Below are 12109 nucleotides of genomic sequence, written 5' to 3'. Positions count from 1 at the left end.
AAAAAAAAAAAAAAAAAAAAAAAAAAAAAAAAAAAATAGAGGAATGTGTCTGAGGTCAGCAGATCAGGGCTGGTGACCCCTAACAAATCTAGCCAAGTTTTGTTTTCTTGTTTTGTGAATTAGGGGTCCATCTGCTGGTCATAGAAGGAAAGGCATTCTGGGAAAAGATTCTAGACCATTAAGCAAGGCAGGATAAAGGGGATGTAGTACCAGAACTCAGGAGGCCAAGACAGAAGGGTCAAGGGTTCTAGGTCAGCCTCGGCTACATAGTGAATAGTGAATGGTGTTTCATCATATCTTAAGGAATACAAGAAGAAGAGGCGCCTTATTTGTTCTTAGTTATCTCAGTCCCTGTCCATAAGGTCTTAGCGGTTAAGAGCAAGGACTGCTCTTCCGAAGATCCTGAGTTCAAATCCCAGCAACCACATGGTGGCTCACAACCATCCGCAATGAAATCTGATGCCCTCTGCATCTGAAGACACAGCTACAGTGTACTTAGATATAATAATAAATAAATCTTTTAAAAAAGAAAAAGAAAAAGAAAAGCTCCGTAAGATATGGCTGCAGGCAAGCCTGCATTTTCTTAATTAGCGATGATGGGGGAGAGCCCAGTCTGTTGTGGGTGGTACCCTCCCTGGACTGATGGTCCTGGGTTCTATAAAAAAGCAGGCTGAACAAGCCATGAGGAGCAAGCCAGTAAGCAGCACCCCTCCATGGCCTTTCATCAGCTTTTGCCTCCAGGTTCCTGCCATGCTAGAGTTCCTACAGTGGGAATGTAAGCCAAATAAACCCTTTCTTCCCCAGCTTGCTTTTGGTCATGGTGTTTCACGGTGGCAATAGAAACCCTAAATAAGACTGCTAAAGCCAGGCAGTGGTGTCTCATGCCTTTAATCCCAGCACTTAAGGAGGCAGAGGCAGGCAGATTTCTGAGTTCGAGGCCAGCCTGATCTAGAGTCAGTTCCAGGACAGCCAGGGCTATACAGTGTCCCGACCTGAGGGACAGGTGAACAGGGACTTGAGAGGCACCTGGAAGAGAATGGGAGATAAAGAGACACAAAGAACAAGACAAGCTGACAAATTTTTATTTTTCCCACACAGGTTATATACTCATAGGAGCAGGAAGGGGGTGAAGTGGGGTCGCTTTGTCTCTGAGTAATGCACCTGTTCCCAGGAACAGGATATTGACTGGGTAAACAGTTCAGCAAGAAGATCAGAGCAGAATGGGTTAATAGGCACCTATCTACAAGGTTTATAGCTATTTGTTCTCCACTGACTTCAGGATCTATGTCTATTTGTACTCAGATGGGCTAGTACTTTCCCATAGAGGCCAAGACTTTGTGCCAGCAAGCACTTATGGCTGACAAGGCAGTTAACATTCAAACAGGGTCGCTCCCAACAATACAGAGAAACTCTATCTTGATAAAACAAAACAAAACAAAACAAAAAAATGACTGCCACACACAGTATTTCAGGACAACCTAGGTTCCAGAGGAAGATCCTGTCTCTCTGGGTGTATCTGGTGTCCAAGATTCTCAAAGAATCAGAGCCACAGCCTTAAGAAGACCTTTCCCCAGCCCTTATCCTTCACAGCCTTGATCTATGTTAACAGTATTCTTTTCTACATCCTGTAAAGTTGCCTCTTATCCTCATACTGTCTCCTGCCTAATCCTATCCCTGGCAAATTTTCCTAGAATCACTGCAGTCTCCAGCCTTGGCTTCCATTGCCAGTGCTGGGATTTCCCTCAGTTTACTGGGGTGGGGGTGGGGGTGGCAAGTTACTTACAGCTCTCTCATCTACTAACTAGGAAATATAATGTCTATCTTCTACAATCATTGCGGTGATTACATGAAATATACCTGGAGAGTGTCGATCACAGCTAGTGTTAAGTATTCAGTAGGTCCTAATTTAAACTCAGTGGCTTCATTGCCCTCCCTTCCCTAACTCCTGGGGGCCTCAAATCTTCAGGGTTCCTGGACTGGAGCAGATTAGTTTTGAATGTCACTTAATCCTGGTCATTCTTCCGCAATCTGAGCCATGAAAGGACAGGGCTGGTAGAGAGCTGCAACCTGAATCTTGATAGGGGCAGGACTGATATAAATCCATCTAAGTGACCAGATTCATAGGTCGTGCAGGATGGAGTTGAAGGCTGGAGTCAGGCTATTACTGCTGCTGGGGGTGATGTGCTATGGACATGCACAGATTAAAACTCACATAGAACCACGCTATGCATCGATCGTTGACGTGACCAACGGTGGTACCTGGGGTGATTGGGCCTGGCCCGAGATGTGTCCTGATGGATACTTTGCCAGTGGGTTCTCTGTCAAGGTGAAGGTTCAGACCTGGGTCTTAGAAAGGGCAAAGATGTGCCAGATTGCAGAGCTGAACGGGAGAAGGAGAATCCTCTCAGTGGACCTCACTTCTGCTTTCCTCCTGACCTAGGTGGAGCCCCCTCAAGGCATTCCTGGAGATGACACAGCTCTGAATGGGATCCGACTGCACTGCACTCGAGGGAACTCACAGAAAAACACCCATGTCGTGGAGTCCCAGTCTGGAAGGTGAGATTGGGGACCAAAGACCCAACAGGGTAGAAAGCATTTATCTAGTGTTTGTAAAGCTCTGGGTTCACTCCTGAATGGGAAGGACACTCTCCTAGGACAAAGGTATACATACCCCTTCCCTTCTGTTAGTGCCCTTCCCTGAGATAAACTCCACTAAGGTTATAGAGGTGTGGGATGGAAGTCCACCCGTGTACTCAGGGAAACACAGGAGATTAGATCTAGCCCATCCGTTATTGGCAGTGCTGGGTTTGGAAGTCCCCAGGGAGGGTAGGAGGTGCTCGACGAATTACCATTACGACTCTCCTTCTCTTGCAGCTGGGGCTCATGGAGTGAGCCTCTGTGGTGTACTGGCACTAGCTTCTTAGTGGCTTTCTGCCTCCGGGTGGAGCCATTTACATTTCCAGGGGACAACACTGGAGTGAACAACGTGCGCTTCCGTTGCTCAGACGGCGTGGAGCTGGAGGGGCCTGGGCTGAGCTGGGGAGACTACGGAGAGTGGAGTAACTCATGTCCCAAAGGTGTCTGTGGCTTGCAGACCAAAATCCAGAAGCCAAGAGGCCTCCGAGATGACACTGCACTTAATGACATCAGAATATTCTGCTGTGCCAGCTGATGCGTTCGCTTTGCCGGTGCTGCCTTTTACCATTAAAGCTTCTTGGTCTTGGCTTTGCTGTCCCTTGATTAAGAGACAATAAGCTGCCTGCCTCCTAGCTTCTGCTTTCTTGACCCAGCACGGCTCAAGGCCGGATTCAGGGGTTGTAGGTCACATGTTTAGAACAAAGAACTTGAACACATGAATTTTCGGGCTTTGGCTCTCTGAGGACATCTGCAGATAATATGTCCCCTTTAAGCCAACTTGTCTCCCTTCCGAACCATCAGTGACTTCAGATTAAGGAGTGGGGGTGGAAGTTTTGTCCACTCCCGACCCCTGTACTCAGAGAGACTGGATGAGTAAATCCAATCTACTGGTAAAACCTGGTTTGGAAGTCCCCAGGTGGGCGGGAGGTGCTCACAGAGCCAGTATATACGGCAATGCAAAAGGCTTTACATTTTAATTTTTAGAGCTTTGAAACTAAAGAATCTTCTCCCATAGTTTCCACTACCCGTCTCCTTGCCACCTCACCCTGCAAGTTTCAAGTGGTGGCTTTCCTAAATAGAAATTGTCATCTGAGACTTTGATTTTCATGTTGCTTTCTCTGCCTGGAATCCCCCAGCTATCTGTACGCAGAAATCAGACTTTCCCTATTGTGACAAGTATTTCCTCCCACCAGCCAATACTTATCTCATTACCAACATGTTTCTTAAAATGTTTACTGCATAAAAAAAGGAAAGACATGACGGTTAGCACTCCTTCCATGCTCTGTCCCACAGTTACCTGGCAACAGCAAGGTGTGACTGTACAAAAGGGGCTGCTTGCCCCTCCTTGCTCTCTTCTTGTTCTCTTACCCTCTTTCCCCTCTGCCCCTTCTCCCCCCCCCCACATGTGTAGATAGCCAGCCTCTACTCCTCTACTCTTCTATTATCTCTGTGTGTCTCTCTCTGTCTCTACTACATCCTCAACTCCCCTCCCCATGCCTTAAATAAACTCTATTCTATACTATACTCATGTGGTATTCCACACTCATGAGGCTGGTACCTCAGGGGGAAAAGGATGCCTCAGCATGGGTCCACAGAGGCACCCCTTTCCCCTGCACCATACTGTGACTCTAAATATCCCTGGCTTCTTCTTCCTTTTTATAAACCACAACAATGACTGCTCCTAGGTATGACAGAGGAGAAGGTTTATTGTAGATAAAAGGGAGGTGTATGGCCAGAGGCAGGGACATCTGGGAAAGTCCAGAGTGAACAGGACCCTGAGCCAGGCTATGAGAAAAGGGTGGGGAGGGGAGAGCCAGACCAAGAGATCAGGAGGGTAAAGGGTAGACAAAAAAAGGGGGGGGGGCAGGTAACCAAAATGGCTGGATTATACAGGGAAGGGAAGCTGGGGGAAGGGCAGCCCAACCCCTGCCTGGGCTGAAGATGTTTAGGATAAGGAGCAGGGTATGTCAGCCAATATCCTGTAATAGGTAGGGACTGAGGGATGCTGGGAGAACCTGGTGGCCAGGTCCACTTTGATATATTAAATAGGCAGCTCAGCTAACCATTTGTCCCCGGTTTGAGACCTAATGTTTCCCACCAACTGAAATGATCCTTAACTTCTTTAAAAAGAAATTGCCAGTGGCGGATGTAAGAAAAGTGAGACAGAGGCAGGCAGACTCTCTGTATAACAGGGAGCTACTAGGAAATTATAGGTTATGTTTGTATGTGGGGGATGAGGGGGTGGGGGAAGAAGGTGGAGGAGGAAGGGGAGTGAAGGTGGGAGTTTGACTAGAGCAGGGTGTGTTGTTTTTAGTGCCTGAGCATATTTTGTTTCTGCAGGTAAGGCAGAAGGGTCAGCCTGGGGCTAAGCTGTTCTTTATGGCTTGGAGCTATTTGTCCAGCACAGCCTGACTCAATTCCTTGTGACCTCGTGACCTGAGACTATTACCTAACAAACAGTGGAAAGTGGGCATTCACTAGGGAAAGCTGCTAGATGCTACAGTCTGAGGACCTGAGTTTGATCCCCAGAACACATGACACATGGTATAAGAACCAACTCCTACAAGTTGTCTCTCTCTCTCTCTCTCTCTCTCTCTCTCTCTCTCTCACACACACACACACACACACACACACATAAATGTAAGAAAAATTAATTAAAAATTGCTCATCTTTCATCACTGGCACATTAACTTCCTTGAGAGCACAGATTTTTATTTCCAGAACAATAACTATGTTGTTGTTGTTAAGAGAATAATAAGAGGGGGTGGGGGTTGTGGGTAGAGTGGGGGTACATATAGAAGCCCCAAGTCTAGACACATATCTCTGAAGGCCCACGTACACTCTTTCCAAAGGCTAAACCAGAACTGGGGAAGGGGCTCAGGGTGGTTTATTCCACTAAGGAAGAGACTGAAAGATAAAAGTGTGCATGGTTTTTTTGTTTTTTGTTTTCCCTAGCCAACCAGGGAGTGGGCGACCACTCAGACTTCCAGAAATGAGGTATTAGGGGTGGCCTATGGGACTCAGTGAGCTGCACCCTGCAAGAAAAGAGAAAGAGTAAAGATGAAGCCAAGATCAAACAGGATTTCTCAACCCCCCACCCCCAAGAACGCCCCAAGCGGTCCTACCTCCTTTTTCCGGCAATCGCCACACAACACACCAAAGGTCGCATTCACCAGCTGAATTCCACACAGCACAAGTTCCAGACTTGATGCGACCACCAGGATTGAGAAGAGTGTCACATTCCAGGGTACCACGTGAGGTGGCGCCTCACACAAATTCCAAAGAGTATCATTTTTCAAGTAAGCGCCTCTGTGGATGGACGGGGTCATTTAAGAGAAACTGCTCACACAGTAGGCTCTACCACCACCCAGTGCAAGGATCTACTAAGATCTGTAAAGGGCTGGATGGGCTATTTGGAAGGAACTCTCTAGGAGTTCAGTCTGGTCCACCGTTTCTGGACCTGGTAGGAAGAGAGCAGGTGGGGAGAGGCACAGAACGGGGGATACAAATACAAAGTAGGACTTACTCGGTTTCTTGGAAGTGGTAGTCCCACTTGTTGTCTATTAAGCATTTGGGTCCAATTCGGAGCCCAGCTCCCGCCACTGACAGGCAGTAGATGGCGCCAAGCACCCCAAAGGCGGAGGAGAAGACGGAGCGCAGCATCTAGACAGGGCATGGAAAGGTAAGATAAGTAGGCCGGCCTCCTCCTTCAAACAGACACCCGTGTCCAGTGCCTCCGGCATACTGCCCCGCTCCTGCTCAGCCTGCCTAAAAATACATTTGTCTTTAAACCTTGGGTTTGAAGTTAGACGAATCATAAAAGCCATCTACAGTGGAGGTTCATGGGGCTTGTTAGCCCCCTCTGGTGGGGTTCATTTGAGACCCATGATTGGGAGGGAAGTGGTACCTGAGACCTCCTAGAGGCTGCCTTTAGACAGTGCTTCCGGTTCTGTGGAGGAAGGGATCAGAAACCAAGGCCTAAACTTGTGATTTTGATTCTTACCCTGCAGCGGTTGCCACAGCAACCTGCACCGCAGCAGCCCTTTCCCCCTGCCCGGACTGCTGCAATTCCTGGACACAGCACCTGTGGGATGAGAGAGAGTTGATAATAGCAGTTCTCCTAGGTCCTCAAGGCCGGACTTGCTTCATTGTCCATCTCAGGGAATCTGCCCATGATGCCCTGAGCCCTTTGGACTGTACAATCTTATCTATACTTTTCCGAATCACTGTTGGACTCGACCTTAATGTATATTTGTATATTTATTTCTATGCCTGCCTTATCTCTATCCAGATTATAGTTTCCTGGAGGGTTGGGTTTAATATACTACAGCTATCTTAGACAGAAGGCCATCAAACGTTTGGGTGACAGGGGACAATATATATTCTGCACAAATGCTTGCAGCATGGTAGGTTCCTACCTGAAAGGGAGTCAGGACCTTCATCCTCTCTATGAATTGACTACTTTCTCAGGGTGCCAGCTTTGCCACTGGTAAAGTGGATCTGCAAGACCTATCTCAGAAGACCACTCTCAGCGTTTAATGAGACAGCAGATGGTTTTGTCATGGCTGGGTCAAAGAGAGTGTCCCATGCTGACACGCACCTTCAACAGTACCATAGGATTGTACTGTTAGAAGGTGCGATGAGCAGGCTTGGTGGTCGACTGTGTAAGGATCTGCACAGAGACTCTTGGATCTCAGGGTTTCCTAAGAGTCAGTCTTTGGGTCCTTTTCCCCTTTGTGACCTTTATTATGAAGCTCACACCCGCCCAGGTAACCACTCACCTGTTAATAGTCACGTCCAGGCACCCAGACAGCCATATTAAACTGCCTGAAGGAGGTGCTCATTTTGAATGTCTTGAACATAAGAGCCCCCAAATTAATTTGCTCTTTGTCTTTCTTGTCTTCTTCCGTGAAAAAATATCCATCAATTTACCTAGGCTGGGAGATTTTGACCCTCCTATACAAGGGCTGACTTCAAGTGCTCTATACTTTTCCTCAGTAGCATCTAAATATCTTAGTCCTTTTTAACTCTATGCACTCAGTCCCTACTCCCCTTCCAGGAGGAAGATGTCCTCTGCCTCCCTAATAGATTTTCCACACTCTAGTCTCATGTCATTCCAGATTCCATCACACATGCTAGCATTTGATTAACTTAATATAAGTTCTTTTATCTGCTCAGTTCCTTTGAGGTATCTTCAAAGATGTCCTAGGCTGATGTGTGTGTGGGGTGGGGGGCTGGGGGGTGGGAACTGAGGCTAGCCTGGGCTACATAGCAAGTTCTAGGCTATCATGGACTACATGGTAAGCCTCACAAAGACTGAACTCACAAGGCATTTGAGACTCCCTTACTCTGCCTCCAACCTCATGTATCGCAACAGCCCTTGCCCTTGTACCTTAGTCCCACTATGTCACACTCTTTACTTGTCTTGTATCCATGGAATTCCACAGCTGGCTTTTTTTGTTCTTTTGTCTTATTCTAAGGCTTGATGAGCTCAAGGGCCTTGTGCATGGTAGGCAACTGCACTATCATGGAGTCCATCTCCAGCCCACATTTCTCTTAAATTTCATTAGCTTATTTTGAGACAAGCTCTACTATAGCCAAGGCAGGCATTAATCCATGATCCTCTACCTCCAAAGTGCTTGGATTACAGGCATGTCGCTAAACCCGGCTGTCTCCCAGCAACCCCTGAGCCCCACCACCACTTTCTCCATTTTTCCTTCTTTCCTCTCCTCTTATCTTCTTCCCTGCCCCTCTTCCCCACACACAAAGTTTTCACTGTCTAGCACCCAGGAAGGATTTGAACACCAGATCCTTTGGCTTTGACCTCCTGCATGCAGGGAGGCATACGCATACGGCACTAGGCCTGGCCTCCACAGCTGACCTGCACAAGCAAAAACAAGTGTTGGCCAATATGCACAGGACGAGAGGCAGTATTTTGTTCTTCTCCGAGGAAGGGACTGAAAGTTTTAGTCCGATCATCAGTTGCCACCTGAGAGAAAGATCTGCTTAGTTCAACCCATTTCCTGATGCGCTCTCCCTTCTGCCTCATGACAGATCTAAGGACAATATGCCACCTTCTTGCCTTTCTAGTGATGTCACCTGTGCAGATAACTAAAATTGCCTTCCTTTTTTTTTTTTTTTTTTTTTTTTAGCTAGAGTCCCACTGTGTAGCCTCAGCTGGCCTGGGATTAAAGGTGAGAGCCACCACATCTGTCAGCTGCACGTGCTGTTAACCACTAGCCATCTCTTTAGCATTCTTCTCCTTTTTAAAAACTAGTTATTATATACAAGTACACTGTAGCTGTCTTCAGACACACTGGAAGAAGGCATCAGATCTCATTACAGACGGTTGTGAGCCACCATGTGGTTGCTAGAATTTAAACTCAGGACCTCTGGAAGAGCAGTCAGGGCTCTTAACCGCTGAGCCATCTCTCCAGCCCACTCTTCTCTCTCTCTTTTTTTTTTAAAGATTTATTTATTTACTTATTTATTACTTATTTATTACACTGTAGCTGTCGCTGTCTTCAGACACACCAGAAGAGGGCATCAGATCTCATTACAGGTGGTTGTGAGCCACCATGTGGTTGCTGAGATTTGAACTTCGGACCTTCGGAAGAGCAGTCGGGTGCTCTTACCCACTGAGCCATCTCTCCAGCCCACCACTCTTCTCTTTTAAAGGAAGGGTCTCTGTGCTGCCTCTCACATAGGCTGGCTTAAACTCTCAGTTCTCCCGTAGTCTTCAGACAGCTGAGAGCCAGGTGCGGTTTTGTTTGCTCACAATTCTGGGGCTTTAAGCTCATCCTTGGTTACAGAGTCAGTTCAAGACATACTGGGTTTCATGTGACCTTGTCTTAAAAACCAAAAAGAAAAAAAAAAAAAGTTGGGCCAGCGATGTATGGCTGCAGTCCTAGCATTTAGGAGGGAAGTGGCTTTCTGGGTTCAAGCCTACCCTCAGCTGCACAGTGAGCTCAAGGGCAAGGATGATGTGAAACCTTCCCCGGAACAAAACAAAACAAGTCAAACAGCAGCAACAATAACCACAAAAACTGTGTAGGGGGCAGTGGCACACATCTGCCTCTGCAGGTGGATCTCTGTGAACTCAAAGCCAGCCTGGTCTACATAGTGACTTCTAAGTCAGTCACGGTCACCCAATGAGATCTTGTGTCAAAAAAAAACAAACAAACAAACAAAAAAACCACCAGAATCCATTCAGGAGGCAGAGTAGAAAACAGGGTGTCAGAGGGCAAGGGGAAGGGAGTTGCTATGGGAGAGGTATCTCCATTCAGCTAATAACGATGTGGCCAGCAGAGGGGGCCAAAGTGCAACTTCTCCCAGAGAAGTTCAACAAGCAAGCTGGTTGTGGTAAAGGTGGGAAACCATGCTAGGTAGATCTCTGTCTGTATCCATGAAGATGCTACACTAGGTTAACCAGTCAAAAGTTCCCCCAAATGGTCAGGCATGTATGTGAGAGGTTCAGGCAGGAAGACTTCAAGTTCAGACTGGGTTATAAAATGATTCCTAGCTGGCCTGATATACTATCAGGATGTTGTTTCTAAATAAACAAACAAAAAGTAAAAAAATGAAAAAGAAAGTTCTTTAAATGGGAGGGAGTTGGAAGATGGGGAAAATCTAGATAGAATATTTGTGGTTTTCTTTTCCTCACTTTTTTTTTCTTGCTTTTTCAAGTAAGGGTTTTTCTGTGTAGCCCTGAAACTTGCTCAGTAGACCAGGCTAGCCTCGGAGATTCAATTGCCTCTGTTTCTGGAGTGCTGGGACCAAGGGCGTGCACTGTCACACCTGGCTCTTCTCTCCCTAGTCTGCAGGAAGACTGGGATATTTACTCTAAAATACCGACAACCTGGGTCCGGGATTGTATCCTGAGCACTTAACTTTGTACAGACTGGGGATCCTAGAAGACAGGCTGAGAAGGAACAGCTATGGAAGAGAGGGAAAGCAAGCATGGAGTTGGCTGGTGGAGTGTCTAATCTGAGATATCAACCTGGGCTGCAGAGGTTGCTCTGGGCACCCACCCTTGCCGGTTATGACACTGCCCTGAAACTTCCCACACAACTAGCCTTTCTCCTCATAATGAGGTGGTTTTTGTTTTTTGTTTTGTTTTTTGCATATGTTTAGTAGTAGAGGCAAGGAGGGGCACAGAGAACTTACTCCCACCTAGTAGGGAGGTCCCTCCTTCCCCCCATTCCTCAGACACTCAACTCAGGACCCTAGGGCTCCTCCAGGACCCTCTACAGAATGGTTACTGTATGTGAGCAGATGGACAGACCCCTAATCCCCGTCAAACCCTTGCCATTTCATTCAGAGCCAAGCGAGTCCTTTCCCCTCTTTTCTTCTCAGTTCCATCCCTGGTCCCTTAGCTCGGTACCCAGGCCCCTGGCTAGTGCTCCAGCATTCTCACCATCAGGCCCCCTCCAATGAAGCCACCCATGAGCCAAACTTGCAAGCTGAGGTTGCTGTTCGTCCAGGTGGTCTTCCCATCAGGTACCAGCAGGAGGGCGTTGGCCACGATGCAGACCAGGGAGAGAGGGATGAGGGAGAGCCCCAGGCAGCGCGCACACTTTCCAGTACACATGTCTGAGGCTTCCAGACAGGCAGGAGTGGAGTGAAAGTAAGCAGGGAAGGAAGTGCCAGGCTCCGGAGGAAAACAGGTGGGAGCTTGGAGCAAAGGTCTGAGGAGAGGAGTGGCTGGTAGACTCGCAATGATAAGAGAGAGGCCCTGAGGAAGTGGAGGGGCTGCAGCTGGTGAGGTGAAGAGAGGGGTGTGGCAGTCGGAGCTGCGGGAGCTGATCGTTCAAGGGAAGGTGACTGGGGTCAGCGTCTCCCTCCTTGGTCTGTGTACACCTTTGTACCGCCCCTCCTTGTCTACTTGAAGGCTCAACTTGAACCCTTCACCTCTGGAAGTCTCAGTTGTTCCCATCTGTGGAAAAGGTTGGCTGAAGCCACTTGCCCAGAGAGCTGTTGTAAGGATTCGATGGGTTAGAAAGCCTTGTCAATTAGGAAGTGCGGGACAGATGTACGGTGGCCCCATGATTTCTGTCCCACAGGGAGAGGTTTTTCTGTTAAGAAAGTAAAAAGACTACAGTGGAGTCAGGCAGGACTCACCCCAGTAACTGAGCTATTCAGAAAAAGTGTGTTTGAGGTCCACCTGGGTATACTAGATGGTTTTGTGTGTTACCTTGACACAAGTTAGAGACATCACAGAGAAAGGAGTTGAGAAAAGACCTCCATGAGATCCATTGTCTCAATTAGTGATTGTAGGGCAGGGCCCAGCTGTTGGTAGGTTGTGCCGCCTCTGGGCTGATGATCCCAGGTTCTATTAAAAAAAAAAAAAAAGCAGTGGGCAGTGGTGGCTCAGGCCTTTAATCCCAGCACTTGGGAGGCAGAGGCAGGTGGATTTCTGAGTTCGAGGCCAGCCTGGTCTACAAAGTGAGTTCCAGGACAGCCAGGGCTACAC

The 12109-nt window shown here is 47.7% G+C and overlaps 2 protein-coding genes across 2 annotated transcripts; one reads left to right on the top strand and one right to left on the bottom strand.

The window, feature by feature from the left end:
- Positions 1 to 2126: 2126 nt before the first annotated feature.
- Positions 2127 to 3239, top strand: Vmo1 (vitelline membrane outer layer 1 homolog). Its single transcript, XM_021178369.2, has 3 exons — positions 2127 to 2326; positions 2441 to 2556; positions 2875 to 3239. The coding sequence occupies exons 1-3, from the start codon at positions 2135 to 2137 to the stop codon at positions 3170 to 3172; spliced, it is 606 nt and encodes a 201-aa protein (XP_021034028.1). The 5' UTR covers positions 2127 to 2134; the 3' UTR covers positions 3173 to 3239.
- A 2088-nt stretch (positions 3240 to 5327) lies between these two features.
- On the bottom strand, positions 5328 to 11715 carry Tm4sf5 (transmembrane 4 L six family member 5). Its single transcript, XM_021178114.2, has 5 exons — positions 11054 to 11715; positions 6641 to 6721; positions 6164 to 6300; positions 5763 to 5946; positions 5328 to 5672 (listed from the first exon to the last, which is right to left on the bottom strand). The coding sequence occupies exons 1-5, from the start codon at positions 11225 to 11227 to the stop codon at positions 5658 to 5660; spliced, it is 591 nt and encodes a 196-aa protein (XP_021033773.1). The 5' UTR covers positions 11228 to 11715; the 3' UTR covers positions 5328 to 5657.
- Between the last annotated feature and the right edge of the window lie 394 nt (positions 11716 to 12109).

Source organism: Mus caroli, chromosome 11 (assembly GCF_900094665.2).
Source record: "Mus caroli chromosome 11, CAROLI_EIJ_v1.1, whole genome shotgun sequence".
In the NCBI taxonomy this organism is placed as follows: Eukaryota; Metazoa; Chordata; class Mammalia; order Rodentia; family Muridae; genus Mus; species Mus caroli.
This window is presented reverse-complemented; position numbering and strand designations above follow the sequence as displayed.